This window comes from Microtus ochrogaster, chromosome 2 (genome assembly GCF_000317375.1).
Source record: "Microtus ochrogaster isolate Prairie Vole_2 chromosome 2, MicOch1.0, whole genome shotgun sequence".
Taxonomy (NCBI): Eukaryota; Metazoa; Chordata; class Mammalia; order Rodentia; family Cricetidae; genus Microtus; species Microtus ochrogaster.
In genome coordinates, this window is record NC_022010.1 from 21,192,645 (window position 1) to 21,214,255 (window position 21,611).

Below are 21,611 nucleotides of genomic sequence, written 5' to 3' on the forward strand. Positions count from 1 at the left end.
GTGGTTTTTCGAGACAGGGTTTCTCTGTGGCTTTGGAGCCTGTCCTGGAACTAGGTCTTGTAGACCAGGCTGATCTCGAACTCACAGAGATCCGCCTGCCTCTGCCTCCCAAGTGCTGGGATTAAAGGCGTGTGCCACCACCGCCCGGCTTAAAGGCATTTTCCTAAGGGTAGACTTTCTTGCTCCTTCTTTTTCAGTCTGGCAAACTGCTATTTATCCTTCAAATCCCAGCCTGTGCATCACCTCCTTTGAAGCCCTTCCTGATTCCTTCCATAAAGAGGATTCATCATCATTCCTCCTGTTTTCCAGAGCTCCAGCCAAACCTGTAACAAGACATTGTATTTTGTTTTTGAAACAGGGTTTCTCGTACCCCAGACTAACCTTTAACTCACAATGTTCACAAGATGACTTTGAGCTCTTGCTCCTCCTGCTCTCACCTACAGACTGCTAAAGTCACAGGCCTGTATCATCATGCTCATTTTTGTGGTTACTGAGGAATGAACTCAGGGCCTCATGCACACCAGGCAAGCACTCTACCAATTGAGCCACATCCAGTGGCCTGTATTTTACTAATTTTTGGCTCTGTCTGCCTAGCAGAGGTGGTTGAGATTCAGAGGGGTTCTTATTCCCCTCTCCAGACACATGAATATCAACAATGTGAATGAAGAGCCTGGTTTGGTGGTACATACCTATAATTCTAGCACTTGAAAGGTAGGGGCAGGAGTTCATAGTCATCCTTGACTACACAGACAGTTTGAGATCAACCTTGGCTGCTGGGGACCCTATCTTAGGATAAGTGAGTTAATTAAGGTTTGATGAGGTATTCAGTGGGTAAAATTGATTTTTGTCTATGCTTGAGAGCCTCAGTTTGATCCTTGGAGCCCACGATAGAAAAGGAGAACCAACTCCTAAAAGTAGTCCTTTGCACTGTGGCAGGGGGATACACAGAATAATAATAACAAGTAAATAGTGAATAAAACTGGCAGCCATGCTGCCTATGACAGTCTACCTTATCCCTTTGGCCACTGTATAAACCCTTACAGGTTGATCTGGTCCTCCCTTCCCTAATGCCTCACCTTGTGTGGATATGGTCATTCTGCTTCAGTCTGAGCCAAAGAGCCTGTCCCTTGGTGACTTCACTGTACCTGCCTCAGTGATAACTAACCTCTCTCCCCCTTGCCTTCCCAGGGCCGACGAGATTGAGATGATCATGACTGACCTTGAACGAGCCAATCAGGTAAGCTGTTCATATCTTCAGTATAAAACACCACAGCTCACCCAATCTGTTATCTTGGGATATGCCTCATGCTAAGATAAGTGATCATTTTGGAACCATTTTCATAGTATCATCAGAAGTTAGAAGTAAATCCGTAGCACTATTCGTTGGCAGAATCTCAGGTTCAACCCCAGTGTCTGAGACACAAATATATAAGGGTACTTGTTCTTTTTCTGATCCCCTGTCTCTAGTGCATTCATTCCAGGAGTGTCCAATCCATGGACCACAGGCCACGTGCATCCCAGAATAGCCATGAATAAGGCCCAACAGAAACTCATTAAAACATTGTGAGATTGACTGATTGATTTGCAGTTGTGCAATTCCAAAGTGTGAAACATTGAAGATGACAGAGTCATCCCAATGCCAGAAGGTTGAGCGTGTCTGATGCTTTGTCCACTGGCATTCATTACACCATAGAATTAATTGTCATCTTCTTTTAGTAGGTTCCAGCTACTTGCTATAGTGGAACTTGCAGTGGGCAGCTCCCCTCAGCTGATACCCAGTTATCAGATATACCTTTCAGGAAATACACAGCCCAATAATACACAGAGAACAGTCACATAGTATCAGATGGTTCCAAGCACTCAGCTATCCATAAGCCCTTTTTTCACAGGTCCTACAGGGGAGTAAAACATTTTGCTTTCACAACTAATGCTGCTGGCCTCAAACTAGTTATAGAACTGAGAAAGACCTTGAACCTTGGATTCTCATGTTTCTGCCTTCCACTTGCTAGAATGGCAAGTGTGCACCATTACCTCTGCTTAATGCAGTGCTAGGAGATCAAGCCCAGGGTTTCACAAATGCTAGACAAGCATTCTGCCAACTAACTAAGCTGCACTCCAGGCAAGATTCTTTACTTGGTGGAGAAACAGTTAAAATAGAAATTAAGTTTCTCAGAAGGACATGGCCTCTGGCCTCTCAATTTTACAGCTGGGTAGCCATAGGCACTGGCAAGTGTGGGATCTTGCATTGGGTCGCCCCACCCAGTGAGTTCAAGCCTCTCTGTGAAACAAAAAGCCTCCCAGAATCCCTGCAGTCCTGCTTGCCTCCTCAGGAGCTCGTTGGGAACCTGTCTTTCATAGGCACTGGTCACTCAGACTTTCACCAGCATTCAGGGAAAAGCATTGTTTATTTCTTCCCTGATAAAATTAACCTGAAGCCTAAGCAGGAAAACCTGCACAGAAGGGAATGATGATATGTATGGCTCTGATATTCCCATAGGACAATTGGGTTGGGTCAGTGGTTAGAGCTTAGGCCTTTCCTAAGGTCCTGGGTCTGACCTGTATGGGGCTTTCTTTGGAGAGTGTGGCACTGGTCACCTGAGGTCTCCTAAGTAATCTTAGCTACCCTAGCTCATTGCTGGAACCTTATCACTTCACCTGCCCTGCCTCCCCACTGAGATCCACATGGTTAGGGTTTTTATTTTACAAATAGGGAAACCCTGTCAGTGTCTGGTTCATCACTCGGCTGGGCCGAGAAACCCAGAAGTCTTACTTAAGGTTGTCGTGGCACATTTGGGGAATAGTTTGTTTCTCATTTGGTTTGGGGAGCTTTTGTTTGGTTTTAGGGGATATTGTTTTGCTTTTGTTTTGTTTAACAAGTGTGAACTTTGTAGATGACAACATTGTGTTATAATATTAAAAGGGTGGGTACCCTTGGTATAGCATCTGAGAAGGGAATAAAGAAGCCCCAGAAGGTTGCCTGGCTGATTTGGGGGTGGAGGCTGGGGGGAATGAAAATTATCAGGTGGTAATGGTGCATACCTTTAATACCAGCACTCAGGAGGCAGAGGCAGTCGAATCTCTGTGAGGCCAGCCTGGTCTAACTCTGACCATCCTGATAGCCAGACTTATGCAGAGAAACCCTGTCTCAGGATAAACACTGGAGTTGACATGAGGAAAGCTAGGCTGTGTGGGCAGCAGCTAGAGAGTGGCCTGATAGGAAGGGCCTGGTTGGTTAGGGGGAGAGGATCTTTATCCTGGGAGGATGGAGATCCTGGATTTGTATTCAATTAAAAGGTCACTTGGGGCTGAAGAGATAGTTCAGCCTTTAAGAGCACTTATTCCTTGTGCAGAGGACCCAAGTTTAGTTCTTAGCACCTACTCTGAACAGTTACTTAGGATCAGATAACCAATTCTGAACTCTCAGAGCACCTGCACTTACACTTTCTCACACACACACACACACACACACACACACACCTACCTTGTTTTGTTTTGTTTTTTAAGACAGGGTTCCTTTGTGTAACAGCCCTGGCTGTCCTGGAACTCAATTTGTAGACCAAGCTGGCCTCAAACTCATAGAGACCCACCTGCCTCTGCCTCCCCAGCACTGGGATTAAAAGTGTGGGCCACCACAACCAGCTAAAATAAATCTTTTTAAAAATCATTAAACAGAAATAAGGAATCACTGTAGATAAAGCTGCAATAAGGAATGGAGATGGGAAAGCCAGAAGGCAAGGGGGAGCAACAAGCAACCCTGGTGACAGGACAGGAGAAGCCTAAAGGGCTGGACAGGAGGAGATGGTACCCAGGGGAGCAAGGCAGAGGTAGGCTGAGCAGGAACAGGGCTGCCACAGCCACTGAGTGCCATAGGTGCTACATACATCCAGACCATGGCACTCACCCAGGAGGAGCAATTTGCTTGTTTGTTGACATTTAGTGTTGGTTTTGCCCTGGGTTTATTCCAGACATTCTGTTGAAACCCATAGTGTTGTTTCATTATTCAGGGATTATGTCTCTACCTCAGGGAACCAGGAAAATGGGCAGAACTATTAGTAAAACAGGGGTGTCTCCTAACACATGTTTGATCAACTTCCAGCACTTGCATTAATAGTTGTCATCTTAACTGGCTACTCAAAGGAAAGATTCTGGACTCCAAGAATTTTTTGATAAACAAACCTTAGCTTGGCACATCGAAGAGCATAGAGGAACCATGTCTTCCTTTCCCTATGTGGGCTGGCTGCCAGCTAGCTGTTCCTCTTCCTGTTCCCCTTCCAGAGCACTCTGATTCCTTACACAAAGCCACAGAAGTAGGGCCTAGAAGAAGCTCTTTAAGCCAAATTATTCTCCTTCTATTACCCTGCTGATGTTTATGAAACAAGACTGTTGTGAAAGACCCCTTGGGCTGGGGATAGAGCTTGCTTGTTTGCGTGCTTGTGTGCGTGTGTGTGTGTGTGTGTGTGTGTGTTTGAGAAGATTTTCCTAGCCCAGACTGGCCAAATTCACTCTGCATCTGAGGATGACTTTGAGCTCCTGATATTCCTGCCTCCGCCTACCGAGTGCTTACAGGCATGCACTGCCATGCAGTTCATGCAGTTTCCTGCCGCTAGGCACACTCTACCAACTGAGGTGTATCTCCTAGCCTTGAAAGCATAGCTTAACTTCCCCGAGAAGGAAGAGCCAGGTGCTGAGAGGGTTGAGTTACAAGGGGTGGGTGGAAAGAGCTCCACGGCACTTGGCTTTGGAATCAGGACACCCAAGTTATGTTCTAGATTTGGCATTTGTTACCCACACTGACATAGTTTGTTTTCTATTGCTGAACTAAACACCATAACCGAAGGCAGCTTTAGGAGGAAGGCGTTTCTTTCACCTTGCATGTCACAGTTCATCAGCCAAAGAACTGGAGGCAGGACCTGAAGCAGAGGCCATGGAGGAACACTAGCTTACATAGCTTGTTCAGCCTGCTTTTTTTTTTTTTTTTTTTTTTTGATTTTCGAGACAGGGTTTCTCTGTGGCTTTGGAGCCTGTCCTGGAACTAGCTCTGTAGACCAGGCTGGTCTCGAACTCACAGAGATCCGCCTGTCTCTGCCTCCCGAGTGCTGGGATTAAAGGCGTGCGCCACCACTGCCCGGCTTCAGCCTGCTTTCTTATAGCTCTCAGGATCGGGCCCAGGGATGGCACCACCCACAGTGAGCTGGGCCCTCCCACATCAATCATTATTCAAGAAAATGGAGGTTATTTTCTCAAATGTGTTTCCTCTTCCCAAATAACTCTAGCTTGTGTGTCAGGTTCACACACACAAAAACTAACCAAAACCCCATTCCAGTACCCAGATATCCCCACCCATAGCATAGAGGCAGGATTTTATTCACATATACCTCCATTCATTCACCTGGCCTTAGTACCCTGCCCTTAGCAGGCCTGAGTGGGGATGTCATAGGTCAAGACCTGGCCCTCCCCATGGGGGCCAGGCACATCCCCAACTGAGTTTGGCATTCCTTGGTGTGGCCCTGTCTTACATTCCTGCTCCAGGACACACAGGGAGCACCTTGGTGGCAGTCAGAAGTAGGGCAGTTTGCGCATCAGACTTCTGTAGTCATACTCACATAAGTGACTTTTCCTCCTGACCTGCAGTGGCCAGCGGCACAAGCTGTGGCTCATGACCTTCTCCAGGTTCCTGCAGAACCATTAACAGAGTCACTTCTTGCAGCCTCCCATGCTTCTGGTTACATTCCAGCCATCACCACTTCACACTCTAAGCTGCTTTGGTACTGCAGAGATTTCCTTATCTCAGGTTTTCCTATACCTATATTTTAGTGGCCACATATATGGAGAATACATAAGCAAATAATCTAGAGCCAAAAGAGGCAGAAGATTAGATTAAAGGCCACCATATAAACCACCACCACCATATAAACCAAGGGAAGTAGCCAGATGTAGTGGCTCACACTTGTAATCACTTGAGGGGTGGGTCAGGAGTTGAGAACCAGCTTCAGCTCTCTACATAAGACCCTGCTAAGGGGGTGGTAGGTATGGGGAACGTAGCTTGGTTGATAAACTACTCACCTATTATGCACAAAGCTCTGCATTCCATCCTGGAACAATATAAACCAGGCAGGAGGATCAGGAGTTCAAGGTCTTCTTCAGCTATTTAGTCACTTTGGGGCAAGCCTGAACTTACATATAAGACCCTGTCCCAAAAACTGAAGTCATCTATCTTAGATGAGGAACATGTAGTGGCCCCAGAGATAGTCTTAATAATTTGACACTGTCACTGTGGTGTGCGCAGTTACTATTGACTTCTGCAGCCTCACTCCCCCTCCCCACATCCTTCCCTGCTGATTTTCAGAGTAGCTGTTGGCAGCTACCAAAGCTCAGCACTGCTCTTGTTCTGCATTGTTCCTACCTCTACTTCTCCCTCTGTTCCAGAAATTGTTGCTTCTCAAGAAAAAGCATAAGGGCAGCCCCAGAGGGTGGCAAGTGCTGTCCCTGCCTGCTGTTCAGGAGCCTGTCCTATGTTCTGATTCTGCCTCTTCAGGGATGGGCCTGTATAAGAACACTCGGAAGCATGCAGCCTTATGCCACCACGTAGGGGTCAGCTTTGCATCCCAACCTCAGTCGTTAAGTTGTGGTTTTGTCAAGGGGGTGTGAGGCTCCAAATATGGAGCACGAAACCCAGGTAGCACCCCACTGTCTGCCTCAGCTGCTGGAGGAAGGCTGTATTTAGTTCTGTCGACCTGGAAACAGATCACCCCAGATCCCAACTAGTGTCTGTCACCCTGTCCCTTATGCCTTCTCTGAACTGCTCTGCTTTTCAATTCCTTTGTTCTAGAACTTTTAACTGCACAGATCTCGAACACCTTGTTGTCATTGAGAGTGCTGATGGTGGGTGTATTTTGCAATAGAAATCCTAAGTAAATGTGAAACCAAGAACTTATACTAAAGTAACCAAGTTAGGCCACCTTGGGACAGTGACTTCCAACAGAACCTCATTGATTATTATTTTTTTTTTGTTTGGTTTGTTGTTGATATTTTCTATTTGTTTCGTTTTGGTTGTGAGACCGTATCTCATATAGCCCAGGCAGGCCTCAAACTAACTATAGCTGTAGTTTAAAGATCACCTTAAATTCTTGATCCTCCTGCCTCTACCTCCCAAATGCTGGGATTACAGGTTTATACCATCATGCTCAGTTTATTCGGTGATGGGTTTGAACCCAGGGCTTCATGCATCTTATACAAGCACTTTACCTACTGACCCACATCCCCAGACCTTTTTTTTTTTTAAGTTAATAACTAGCTAAGCAGCCACCCCACCCCTTTGTTTTGTTTTTGTTGTTTGCTTTGAGATAGGGTTTTATTATGTAGACCAGGCCAGCTTCAAACTAGCATTAAAGGCATGCACCACCATGCCCAACCTATTTCTGCTTTGCTTTTTTGAGGCTGGCTCTTTGTGTGTTACCCAGGCTGTTTTCAACCTCACTATCCTCTTGAATCATCCTCCCCAGTGTTGAAGTTATAGATATTACCCTCCACACCTCATACTACTGTGACCTCGGGAACTTAATACAAATGCTGACCTTAAGAAAACTGCAGGTAGCTAGCTGATACCTCAGTCTGTGATGTACGGTATTCTGCCACCTGGCATCTTCACAGGCTTTTAGGAGACGGGGCCAGTGTAACATGCCACTGTGGTAATGCTACCTGTTTAGCAACTATCAGAATTTCTTTCCCAATAGATGAAGGAATAGTTTTCCTCATCAAAGAGACTGGGAAATTTGTCACAATACATGCAATTCCTGAAAGAGCTGTGGGAATCGTGTACCTGAAGGTTTACCTCACTAACTATGGAGGAATGTGCTTTTCAGTTATGTGTCTTAACTGTCAGAAAAGCTGGGGAAAACGGCTGTTGTCCAACTTCTTATAAGGCTGAAGCAGAATGATGGCAAGTTCAAGACCAGACTAGGCAACTTGGCTTATAAGAACCTGCCTCAAAACAAAAAATAAAAAGAAAGCAAGGGATTCGTATCAGTGGTAGAGTGCCTGCCTGCCTAGAATCTCCCAGTGAGAAGCTGGGAGTGTGGCTCAGTGGTAGAGACCTTGCCCAGAATTCGTCAGTGAAGAGGCAGGGATGGGTCTCTTTGGCAGAACACCTGTCTAGAATCCCCCATTGAAAGGCTGGGAATAGGACTCATTGGAAGTTAGCACAACGCAGATATTTCTCTCTCATTCTTGTTATAATACCAAAAACTTTTCCTGACAGTTGGTTCTTTAGTCCCTTTGGTTCTCGTATCCTGTTAGTTCTCTATTCTGTCCAGAACAGAGATGTGTTAGGAAACACTTAGACATTGATGTGACAGATTCAGGGCCATTCTCCAAGCTCTGCAAGAACCAGCCTCGCCCTGGGCAGATAAACTGTCCTTAGATTCTAACTTCTTTGTATGTGTACTCACTGCTGCCACCACCAAGGCACTTCAGCTGCCCAGCCCTGTCATTGTACAAACAAATTAAGCAGCAAGATAATACATTGTTTTTTCTTTGTGACTTCTCTTTTGGTAATTGGTGGAAAAGTCCTGCTCAACCAGACTTTCCTCATTAACCTTTCTGTTTTATTTTGTAGGTAACTTTTTTGTTTTGGTTTTTTGAAACAAGATATTCCAGTGTAGTTCAGGCTGGCCTTGAACTCACTGCATAGCCCAAGCTGGCTTTGAAATTACTGTAAATAAGGTGGTATTCAACTTGCTGTGTTGCTCAGACTTCCTTAAAAACCCACTGTATAGCCCACATTGTCCTAAAACTCAGAATTCTCCTGCCTTGCCTCTCTTAACTTTTTATGGTAACAGAATATAACTTGCCCAGGGTATAGAGAAGTGGCACGTCATTCACAGTCAAAGTATTAATGTCATTAGCTGCCATTGCCCATCTGTCTTAGTTTTGTCTTAGTCATAATAATAAGACCTGGATAAACCCAATGAAAAAGTACTTCCATGGTAAAGCCCTGCATAGGTAGCTGTCCCTACTGCCTCTCTTCCCAGATGGCCTCTTGAGTGGTAGGTACTAGAGTGGCTCCCCTCTTTGTCCAGTAGCAAGTCTGAATTTGCAGCAGTCATGGCTTCCTCATCTAGGGTCCTAGACACTACAAAAGGTTCTAGCCATTTCTGTTAAAGCTTCCAGCACCAGCCTGGGCTGCCCACTCACTGCTGGCCCAGAACAGCCTGGCTAGCTACGTATGTCAACATTTGCAAACATTCCCCCATAATGGGTTAACTGCAGAATCCAGCCCATCCCTCAACAAATGAAGCCACAGTTCCACAGACTGCTTATGGACACGTACCATGGGTGAAAACAACCACAACATTTTGTCTGTGCTGGGGAGGATGGCCAGCGTGTCTTTAATTCAGTGTTTACCCATGAGAATGACTCCCAGGAGCAATCCTGTGATAAAGTCTCTTCGGTCCATGAGAATAGAAAGAAATTGAATCAGAAGACTCTATTTCCAGCCGTATTTATTCAGTCTGGGAAACGCAATGGGCCGGAGCATTAATACCAGCAGGGGATTCCTCGCTCCTAGCGTTAAATTACTGTCATAATCGCTCAATTATTTCTTCCTTGTACTGTTTAAAATAAAAATCCATCACATTCTAGGGTGTGTGTGTGTGTGTGTGTGTGTGTGTGTGTGTGTGTGTGTGTGTGTGTTTCCATAGCATTTATTAGGTTGAGTGTTTAGGAAAATCAATTACAGTCAGTCAGGCATGAATTGATGAATGTTCTTATAATAATTGTCAGCTGTTAAACCAATGTACTTTTCTTCTCTTCACCCCTTTTTGTTTCCCTCAGAGGGCAGAGGTGGCACAGAGAGAGGCAGAAACTTTAAGAGAACAGCTTTCATCAGCCAACCACTCTCTGCAGCTGGCCTCACAGATCCAGAAGGCTCCAGATGTGGTGGGTAACCCTGACCCCGACCCCACCCTCACCCCACATCACTCCTGTTTCAACTCTTCCTTTTGGAATAATAGTTGAAGCAGGAATGGTTGTTGAATGGATGTGCTGGTTACTTTTCTCGTTACTGCAACAAAATACCTGACACAGACGCTTAAAGGACCAAAGCTGGGGGTTATTTTAGTTCCTGGTTCAAGGGTGCAGTCCATCATGGCAGCAGAAGTAAGCTGCAGCTGCTTACATTGCAGTCAAGATGCAGGGATCAATGCTGTTGCTTAACTGCCTTTCTCTTTTTTTCTCAACTCCAAGACACCAGCCTTGGGTGCTACCCCAGTTAGGGTGGGTCTCCCCCCTCAACTAACCTGCTCTCAGAACTCCCTTACAGCTATGCACAGAGGTCTATCTGGTGCATAGATGACTCTAGATCCTGACAAGCCTATAGTATTAACCAAAATAGTTGTGAATTCTTAATGGCTTGGGGATAGAACTTGAGAAGAGCTCTGCCAATAACACATAGGTGCCCTCGTGGGTTGCTTTGGTGTGACCGCATTGTGTGTGTACATGTCCTGTGCCAGGTGGAGGCTAGGAGTAACTAGGTCTGAAAAGGAGTGCCACCCCAGAGCTTCACAAGGAAGCAGAGGCAGTCCTTCCAGTGGGGCATAAATAGCAGCTGACCCTGTATGTATTCAGTGGTTGAACTTTCACCTGAGAAACAAACATGCAAGAAGAATGGGACCGAAAGGTCCAAACTATTGTCTTTTCTCTCTCATTTATTTTGTGGGTGTAGGAGTAGCTGCACATGTGTGAGGGTCAGAGGACAACTTGTAGGAGTTAGCTTTCTTCCTCCATGGTGTAGGTTCTGAGGCTCGAACTCAGGCCATCAGGTGTACACAGGAACACTTTTATGCAAACTCATCTCACCACCCCTGCTTTCATTTTTAGTTTTGTTTTCAATTTTTGAGATACAATCTCACTACATCGGTTCAAGCTAACCTCCAGTTGGCAGTCCTTCTGCCTCAACCTCCTGTGTTCCTGGAATCACAGGTATACAATAACATGCCCAGTCCCATGTGACTTTTCTCAAGTTAACAGGACTATCAAAGTTTGGTCAAGGTGACCCTGACTGAGCAGATTCAGATGCCTTTGGTGACCTTGGGTAACTGGCACTAGTGACTGAGCAACACATTAGCTAAGATGCTTAGTTCATTAGTTCAGACCCCAGCTCTGCAGTCTCTGAATTGGAGATTTGAAGCAAAGAGATCTATCTTCCTTACTCTGTTTCTCTCTCTGTAAAAAGAGGTTGTAGCTGGGCATAGTGTCAAACATGTGTAATCCAATCTCTTGGGAAGTAGAACCAGGAAGATGTGGAATTCAAGGTCATTTTTAGGTACCTAGCAAGTTCAAGACCAGCCTGAGCTATATGAAACCCAAACTCAAAAACAAAATTAAACAAAAGAAAAACTTCAGGAAGCTGAGGCAGGAGGATTGGCAGAATTGGCTAGGCTAGGCTACATAGCAACAAGACCCCTGTCTCAAAAGTAATACTAGTACTAATTGTAGAATGCCCTGACCATTTCAGGATGTGGTAGAAAGGTTCTTGTGCAGGAGACTGTCACTTCCTTCACAACTTCGGGAACACAATAACTTATTTTTCTCTGAAATGACCCCTTTATTCTTCCTTGCCCAGATGTAAATGCCCTGGGAACTGCATCAGGGCAGAGGCAGGCCAAAGAGCCAGGACCAGCAGCTTCCCAGCTTCTGTGGCTACCCTTGTAGTCACCCTTGGAGTCAGGAGGAAGCCATTCATCCTAACATGTCTAACAGGACTTCTGAGCTGAATGTTTGGATTACAAAGAATCCTGGCACCTTACTGGGCCACAGCAAACCCAAACATTCCCGAAGGAAATGAATGTTTTTGCAGGTCGAGTCAGTTGTGGGGCCGGAGGTGGCTTCCACACTTCATCATGGCTAAGTACAACATTGACCTGGCCTGGCTTTAGTCTCCCAGCCACAGTGATCAGGGACTTCCCTATCTGTACCTTCCCGTGGAGGCCACCACAGGCACGGAGCCAGGAGGAAAAAATGGTCTGTTGGGCTTGGCTGGCAGAACTAACTGGGAAAAGGTAGAATCCATGGCTGTAGCAGAGCCGGAAGCAGTGCTTTGGCTGTCTCACATGAGCATGAGACATCCACCGTGCCAAGTAGTCCACGGCCCCTTTTCTTTCACCCATCCACTTGTCATTTTTTCATGGGCACTGAGCAATACAGGATACTTAAGAGTCCTTGTGAATGTCTACAGACAAATGTTAGTTCAAGGAACAGTTGGAGCTCACCTGGCCATCCTTTAGAGCCTAGCAGAACTGGAATATTAGAAAGCAAGGCCACCTATGTGGCAAACATCTGATCCTCCCAGCTAACCTTGCTCTCCAAGTGGAGACAGGAACTAAAGTACAGCACAAAAGAGAAGCAAGTATGGTATTAAGAAGTTCAAAGCCAACCTCGCTACATAGCAAGTCCAGCCTGAGGTACATTAGAGCCATCCTCATTAAACCAAAATGCAAAAGGAAAATACTGGGAGTCAGTTTGCTAAATAACATACTTGCTGTAGGTAAGAGAACCTTGGGTCCCACTACAGGATTAAAAAAAAAAATCCAAGTGTTTCCACAAAGGTCTAGATACTGTCATCTGAACCTCCCTCATTGCTGTTCCTCTGGCTTTCTCCACCAAATAACACCTCACACCCTCCAGGTCTCTGCTCACATATCTCTATCTCAGTGGGACCTTCTTGGACCGATCTATTTTAAAGTATGAGCCTTTTTCTAGGCGGTTGTGGGATATGCTTTTAATCCCAATACTTGGGAGGCAGACGCAGTTCTCTGTGAGTTCGAGGCCAGCTTGGTCTATAGAGTGAGTTCCAGCCAAGACTACACAGAGAAACCTTGTCTTTGGAAAAGTAAATAAATAATGATAATAATAGCCTTTCAATGCACATCGTTAATCCCAGATCTAAGCAAGCAGAGAAAGGTGGCTTTCTATGAGATCCAGGCTAGCCTAGGCTTACGTGGTGAAACCCTACCACTGAATAAATAGAGAACCTCTCTAACTTTAGCTCTCATACCCTCTCTACTTCGAATTTTCTGTAGTTCTTGGCACCACCTCACATATCACAAATCCGTGTTTTTTGTGTAGCTAACTCATCCAGCCCCACTAGACTAACCCTGCAAAAGTCAGACTTTCATGCTTCAGTTCAGTTGCCCCATGCCCAGTACAAGGTAGATTCTAAGACAATATTTGCCCAAATAACAGATCCAGGTGACAGCCATGCAAAGGCAGGAAGTCATGTCTGGCCCTGAAGCTTGCTGTGTGCGCCTCTGTATCTGTGCAACTTTGTAACTATGCCTCAGTTGCAGGTGGGCAGGTCCCTGAGCTCCCTACTCTAGAGCTGGTGCTGTTTCGTCATTGCTTTCTTCTTCCCAGGAGCAGGCCATGGAGGTGCTGACCCGATCCAGCCTGGAAGTAGAGTTGGCTGCCAAAGAGCGGGAGATTGCCCAACTGGTGGAAGACGTGCAGAGACTCCAGGCCAGCCTCACCAAACTGCGGGAGAATTCTGCCAGCCAGATCTCACAACTGGAGCAGCAACTGAGTGCCAAGAATAACACACTCAAAGTAAGGGCATGGAAGGGGATGCGAGCATGTACATGGTGGGGTTAGGAAGCATGGATGAGCTTTCATGACCATGTTGGCCCACACTACTGTGGCAACCTTGAACCCATGTCAATTCTGAGCAAAGTCCTAGGTCTCTGAGACAAGGAAACTGAGTCTGACTTCACTACCATCCCTGACATTTCCTTCTCAGGGTACCACACTCCTACAAAACAGAGGTCCCTGATGCTTTGGCCCATACCTGCCTGTTCCTGTCTGCCCACTGCACTGCTTTACCACCTGGGACCTCCCAAGCCTACACACCACCCAGTGCTGATGGGCACTCCTTGTGGAGAACTTGGTGGTCAAATCTTACAGTCAAGGCCATCCCAGGGCACAAGAGTAGGCTTGGCTGACTGGCCAGCAAGTCCCAGTTATCTACCCACTTCTGGCTCCCACACTAGGATTAAAAGCATGCCTCCATACCCAACTTTCTTATGTAGTTTCTGGGGTAGGACTTAGGTCCTTAGGCTCATACTACAAGGACTTTACTGACTAAGCCATTTCTCCAGCCCTTTTTCTTTTAATGTTTTGTTTTGGTTTTGGTTGTTTGTTTTGCTTTTTGATACATGACCAACTTTAACCTAGAACTCAGTTTTGCTTCCGGTTTGTGGCTAATACCAGCAGCACCCACAGCTCTGCCAGGATATTTTCTCCTTTGCTTCTCTAGCAGGGGTATCTTCCATTTGCTCATACAGTGCCCATGCCCAGGTATTCCTGAGGAGGAGACCCTGGACTTGGGAAGATGACTCAAAACCCAGCATTTCCTCCTCTCAGCTTTCCCAGCTGGCAAGTGTGAGAACTCAGGTTTGAGGTCTTGGCCCAGTCTAACTTAAGATATTATCATCACTTCTGACCTGGTGATGGCATCATCATCATCTGCTCATTTGTCTGTGTCTCCTCTGTCCCAGTAAGGGCTTGACTCAGACGTATCCTGCTCATGGCTCCCTGGCAGAGCTGCAAGCTGTCAGCCCTCCAGTTCTCATACAGAGCAATTTCGTCTAAATCAGTTAAGGCTCTAATGTTTGCCTTCACACACACACGAAGTGAAACAGAGTTGCACAAATTAATGTTCTTATCGTGTCTTGGGGGAATTCTTTAATACTGTGTAGTTAATGAAACAATCCAGTGATACTTCTTTCCAAAATCATCCTTCCTTCCCTTTGCCTGATCTAATAATCAAAACATATCCTCTAGTAATGAGCCTTCTGATTTTAATTATCTTAACCCCTTGCTGCTAGGAGTAAAGATGGCTCCCAGACATATCAAAGCCCTATACAGAAGACCTCAGAGGTCTCCAAATGGGCAAATGCCCCTCCTATACCCCATAAGGTTAAGTTTGACTGAATAAGGTAACTGCTCAGGGTTTGTTTTTAGATTTGAGAGGTGTTTATCTGTATTTAAGACAGGATTTTACAATATCACTTTGACTAGCCTAGAATGCTACGTAGACCAGACTAGCCTTGAACTCACAGATAGCGACCCACTTGTGTCTCCTAGGTGCTGGAATTAAAGATATGTTCCACTGTGCTCAGTCAGGGCTTCTTTTTATGTGCATAATTTATAGTCTCTGACATAAACTAAATGTAGATATAATCATTAGGAAGATACTTTATGAATATGATCTGTTACCTTATCAACCTATCACCTGATGCTTCTACAATGAGGAACTCTGACCTAATAGTCACGGTCCCTATAAAGCTACAAGGTACAAATGGTGGTTTATTTTACCCTACTGTGTCTTCCTCCTTTCTCCTTCCTCCCTTCTCGCTCCTTCTTCTTTTTCTTTTTCAGACAGAGTCCCATGCACCGATTTGACCTGAAACTCACTGTGTAGCCAAGGCTGGCCTTGCCTTCCTAATCCTCCTGTCTCAGCCTCCCAAATACTAGGACTATACGTGTGCATCACCATGTCCACTTACTATGGGATTTTTCTTCCTGGGTTGTCTTTCTTCCCATTGTCTCCCACCCCTTCACTCATTTGTTGTTATTGCTGTTTGTTTGCTTTTGTTTATTTGTTCGTTTGTTTTTTGTTTGGTTTGGTTTTCTTTCTTGTACCATATTTTTTTTTAAGTTTGGGGGGACTCCCAAAGATGTGCTGAGAGATTGGAGTCAGGGTGCAGCCTAGGAGGGGCACTGTAGCTTCCAGCAGGAAGAACTGCTGGTGGTTTTCCTATCATATTATACATCCTTAATCTTTGAAACAGATGAGTCTGCTAACACAGTCACTTTGAGAGAGCAAGCCATACACAGTTGAGGGCTTTGTGGTCAAGACAGGGTCTCATATATCCCAGGCTGGTCTCAACTCACTTAGTAGCCAGTTATGACCTTGAACATCTGCCTCCACCTATGGAGTACTAATATGTACAGGCATACCACACTATGCCCTGTTTATGTGGTGGTGTGGTGCTGGGGATGGAACCCAGGGCTTCATGCATGCTATATAAACATTCTACCAGATGAGCCACACTCCTAGTCCATGAGCAGAATCTTTTTTTAAATATTTATTCATTATGTATACAATATTCTGTCTGTGTGTATGCCTGCAGACCAGAAGAGGGCACCAGACCCCATTACAGATGGTTGTGATCCACCATGTGGTTGCTGGGAATTGAACTCAGGACCCTTAGGAAGAGCAGGCAATGCTCTTAACCTCTGAGCCATCTCTCCAGCCCCCATGGGCAGAATCTTGAATCCTCACATTGGTGATTTTTTTTTTTTTACCAATACATTTAGCTGGTGCTGTCTATAATTGGGCATCCCAGGTAACTGATTAATTGCTTCTCATACCCCAGCATGTTGAAACTTCTCATCTTTTCTCCACCATGAGGTTTCATATTTACTAGTTCCTCTTGGCCAATGTTCTACTCTTTCATACAAACATTACAGTTAGCTCATCACCATCCATGTCTTCTCACCTTTAAGTGTAGAAATTGGCTTGTGAGCGAGAAGTGTTTCACAGTCTGACAAGTGCTCTGCAGCACTGTGCTACTTGTGGTGGATAATTCCGAGTTCATAATTAATGCAGTAAACCAGCCACCATGACAGGCAGCTACTTTTGATAACTGTTCCATGGTTTTGTCAGAGCACTCTTCATGAAGAAGCAGTACAATTAGCCAGTCACCTATATTGTCCTCAGTGTGGCAAGGAAAATAAAGTCACTAATACCTTCAATTAAAAATGAGTGTTTACAGAAAAGACTAGCAAGTCTCAGGCTTAGTTGTTGATTGAATGCTTGTGTAGCTGGGTTCTGTCCCCAGCACTGCATAAACTGGGTGTGCTCGTGCATACCTAAATCTCTGCATTCTAGAGTTAGAGGTAAGAAGATTGGACATTCACGGTCATCCTTGGATATAAAGAAAGTTCAAGGCCAGCTGGGCTACTTGAAACTCTGACTCAAAACAAAGAGATCTGAGCTAAGACTTAATTAGGCACTCAATTTATAAAGATACTATGATAGGCCAGCAGAGTGGCTCGATGGGTAGAAGACCTGCCAGACAGCCTGTGTTTGATCCAGTTGCATGAAGCAACTGAAGCCACTCCTATCTAAGGAGACAGGGCCTGGCCAAAGGCACTGAAGGTCACCCTCTGCCAAGCTCCTAGCACTTTGTCTTTCCAGAATGAAAAATGTCACTGAAATAACTAGTAGAGTCTTCTCTGTAAAGCTTTCCAGTTAGAACATGAAATTTCAGTGGAAGCTATTTAGTTCCTGCTGAGCACTGCTAATACCAAACTAGAACATACTAGCCATGTGGCTCAGTGGGTAAAGGCTCTTGACTGCAAACCTGGCAACTTGAGTTCAACACTGGGATCCACACAAAGGTCAAAGAACACACCCATATCCATACATAATATAGTAATAGTATTAGAAGTAATTTTTTTATTTTATTATATTTATTTAATTATTTTTTAATATTGGGGGTTTATTTTGTTTCTTCTTGGGTTTTGGAGGTGTTTTGTTTTGTTTTGTTTTTTGTTAGTTTGTTTTTTGGTTTTCAAGACAGGGTTTCTCTGTTACAGCTCTGGGTGCCCTGGAACTCACTCTGTATACCAGGCTGGCCTTGAACTCACAGACATCCACCTGCCTCTGCCTCCCGAGTGCTGGTATTAAAGGCCAGGTGCATACGGCTTCCAGGCTGCTGAGATGGCTCAGCAGGTGAAGGTACTTTCCACACAAACCTGGCAACCTAAGTTCAACCCCAGGACCCACATAAAGATGGAAGAAAAGACCACACTCTACAAACATTGCCCTTTGGCTTCCACATACGTATCATGGCACATGGGGCCCCACACATAAGTCACACAAATACACATACATACAATACTAATAAAAACACAGGGCCGGGCGGTGGTGGCGCACGCCTTTAATCCCAGCACTTGGGAGGCAGAGGCAGGCGGATCTCTGTGAGTTCGAGACCAGCCTGGTCTACAAGAGCTAGTTCCAGGACAGGCTCCAAAACCACAGAGAAACCTTGTCTCGAAAAACCAAAAAAAAAAAGCCACAGATTTTTTTTCTTTGAAGTGAGATCTCATGTAGCCAACACTAGCCTCAAACTAGTTTTGTAACTGAGAATGGCCTTAGACATCTGCCTCTCCCGTCTCTGCTTCCCGGGATTACAGGTATACACCACCATGCAGTTTGTGTGCTGCTGCAGGGGATGGAACCCAGGGCTTCATGCACTCTGCCAACTGAACTGTTTCTCCAGCCCTCTTTTTTATCAGCCCCATCACAGGGTAACCAACTGTGTAATACACTTGGCAGTAACAAGAATCTCAGCCCTGGGAGGCCTAGAGGTAGCTCCCACCAGTTCTTTCCTCATAGGACATTTTGGCCCCCTGTAGCTACTCTCATTTTATGGAGGACTAACATATCAGCTGCCCCAAAGATGCCTGGCTTATAAGAGACAGGCTGACACTCATGCTGGTTGGCCTTGTTAGGCTGTGACACACCACATCTCTGTCTTCCTTCCTACTTTCTGCCATTCTCTGGAGGTGACTTGATGTGTGTGTTCACATCTGGCCTCTCCGAAACACTGCAGATAACACTTTTCAAGGGTGGGCGGTACATTAGTACTTCCTGCTATTTGACTGGAGGGGAAGGAATGAAATAATGACTTCTTTCAGAACACCTTCTGAGAGTCTTTTATGGGAAAATGAGTGCCTACCAGCCTCCATTTGATTGTCCCTGAGAAAACCATTATAATTTAGAAAGTTAGCAAAAAATATTTAAAAGGGAACGAAGTGGAGCAATTTTATGCGATGGGAAATACACACGAACTTTGTCGGCAGAGGCAATGGAAGAAAATGAGCTGAGTGGATGTTGATAAGAGAAAGCAACAGTCTGCTTGGAACTCAAGCTAGGTTCTGATACACATAGGCTTTGAAGCTGATGGGCCAAGTAAACCTTTCCTCCTCAGGTTCTAGAATGTTTTCCACTGGTCTCAACCAGAACCCAAAGAGACATCTAGAAGCTCCATAAATAGTAAGGTGCTAGCTTCTGAAACCCTGGGATTTTTTTTTTAGCTCAAACTTGGAAACATGATAACTCAAAAGGATCCTGCCCTGAAGACTCATGGCTTACCTGGAGTGGACCTGAGACTTGCCACATGACCCTAGGAAAGCTTGTTGGTATAAAGATAGCCGTGGAGGTGTCCCACAAGCTTACATTGTATTCTGGAACACTTAATCATATGATCACTCTGGAAATACATTGTCTTGCCCCAGAGGGCAGTGGGGCCAGTCCCTGTCAGTCAGAGCCATTCCCACAAGAATGAAGCTGGTTTACAGTGAGCCACACCACAGACCTGGCCTCTGTTCCCCAGATCCTAATATCTAAGTCTCCCAGAGTAAACGTGCTTTCTTCCTGGTGCCTATCTAGCCTTCCACTGAATAGCCGAGGGCTGATTCCACCGAAATTGCAATTTTACCTGTACCCTCCAGGCAGTCAAACACATTTGTTCAAAAACCACATGATACCTCTGGAATGTTAGGAACAGGGCTCACCCTGCTTCCATTTACTAGCATTTATACACAGTGGGATATTTCTAGCTTCGTGAGACTTTTTCCTTCTATCACTGAGTTTTGCACTAAAACCTCTGCTTGTGTGTCCATGCACACACACATGTACACCCACACCAGGTCACAGAAAGAGAAGAGAAGCTGGTTCCCATGTTGTTGGCTCCCTGAATACAGAGTTGCTCATAGGGATTGTAAAGTCTGGCAGCCTCCCTTAAGACATGGTTACTAATAAAACTTCTGTTTTCAGCAACTGGAAGAAAAACTCAAAGGCCAGGCTGACTATGAAGAAGTGAAAAAAGAGCTGAAGTAAGTATGGAGAAACATGGGCCTTCTAGGACTATCTATTGATGGGTGCAAAGTAGTACCCAAATCCAGAGCCACCCAGAACTTTCTGTTCTCACTCAAGCCTCTTGCAGGGTTTTGTTGGTTTGTTGGTTGCATGGGTGGGTGGGTGGGTGATTGTTTTTTGATTGGGTCTCATGTAGTCCAGACTGGCCTGAAACTCCATATATATAGCCAAAGTGATCTTGAACTCCTGGTCTTCCTGCCTCCACCTCCCAAGTGCTGGGATTACAGGCATGTACTACTACATCTGCTTTATGCTGTGCTAGGGTAAAACCCAAAGCCTGTGAATGCTAGGAAAGCAGCCTACCAGCTAAGCCACATCCCCATCCTTATTTGGACTTTATGAGACTGTATTTAAAGTATTCCAGGATGCATGTAGCCAGAGCAAATGCCACTTTACAGCAATTGTACAGTCTGAGCTTGTTTCTCAAGTGTCAATCCCCCAAGCAGACACAGAGTAAAACATTTTTCCATTGAAATCTCAGGGCTTAATACTATAGGGCCTCCTGTACTCAGAACTACCCATCTTCTTTCAGATTCCATTCCCTGCCAGAAGCCAGTCTTTTTCAGTGCTAATACCTGAGTTTGAAAGCTTAGAAGTTCTCTTCTGGCCCCTTCTACCTCTGACTCCTCCCCCTGAGCCTGCATGGCATCCCCAGCTCACTTATGCTGTCCTGAACCCCCATGTGCAGTCAGTACACAAGGCTCCCCCTTTACCCCTACTTGGCTATCTCTAAGAGTAGTCTATGCTGTGAGTAATCTCTATAGGTGCCTGTCTTTGCACCATGATTTATAGTCCAGGTGGTGCCTCCAAGGCCCTTCTTGACCTCTCCCACCCCGACCCCAGCTGGACCATGTAGATGCCTTGCTCCTTTCATTTTACCTGGAATCCCTCCATATTATAATGTTCCTTTTCTTGTTACTATGACAAAATCCATAACAAAAACAAAAGCAACTTTAGGAAGGAAAGAAGATCGTATCTTGACTCAGAGTCAGAGGGTATAGTCCATGGTGTCAGGGAAGGCATGGTGAAGGAGCAAGAAGTGGCAAGACACACTGCATCCACAGTCAGGAGGCAGAGAGAGGTGAATGCTGGTGCTCAACTTACTTTCTCCTTTTATTCAGTGCAGGTCCCAAGACCCAGGGATAGTGCCACCCATATTCACAATGAGTCTTCCACCTCAGTTAACCCAGTCTAGAAAGTCTCTCATAGATGAATGAGGAGGTATGCCTCCTAGGTGACTGTAGATCCTGTCAGGTGTTGGGCTCCACCTCTTGTCTATCTGTGGGAATCTAGACTATCTGCCTAGTCTGTGTCCCCTTCTTCCCACTTTCATTTTTCCAGTTACCCTCACTTTCATCTTCTGAGACAAGCCTATCCTCACAGCTTTATTCTCTATAAATCCCAACCTCCTTTTGCTTGCTTGTGACCTCCTTCAAACTAATGGTGAGGCTCCTACATTGCTTCCCTCCACCTCTGTCCTCAGCACACTCTCCCTTTACAGGCTCTCTCCTTTCCTCTCTCCTCCCCTCTCTCTCCTCCCCTCTCTTCTCTCTCCTCCCCTCTCTCTCCTCCCCTCTCTTCTCTCTCCTCCCCTCTCTCTCCTCTCCTC

The 21,611-nt window shown here is 45.5% G+C and overlaps 1 protein-coding gene across 6 annotated transcripts in view; it reads left to right on the plus strand.

Moving 5' to 3' along the window:
- Window positions 1-21,611, plus strand: part of Cux1 (cut like homeobox 1) — a 333,866-nt gene that overhangs the window by 235,229 nt on the left and 77,026 nt on the right. For 3 of the 6 annotated variants that reach the window (XM_005344582.2, XM_026784685.1, XM_005344585.3), the window contains exons 9-12: window positions 1,189-1,237; window positions 9,832-9,936; window positions 13,417-13,599; window positions 19,901-19,959. In XM_005344582.2, the coding sequence (XP_005344639.1) occupies window positions 1,189-1,237; window positions 9,832-9,936; window positions 13,417-13,599; window positions 19,901-19,959 (396 nt within the window). Of the gene's footprint in view, window positions 1-1,188; window positions 1,238-9,831; window positions 9,937-13,410; window positions 13,600-19,900; window positions 19,960-21,611 lie in introns of all 6 variants that reach the window. The other 3 variants (XM_005344581.2, XM_026784688.1, XM_005344584.3) reach the window with 1 other exon arrangement.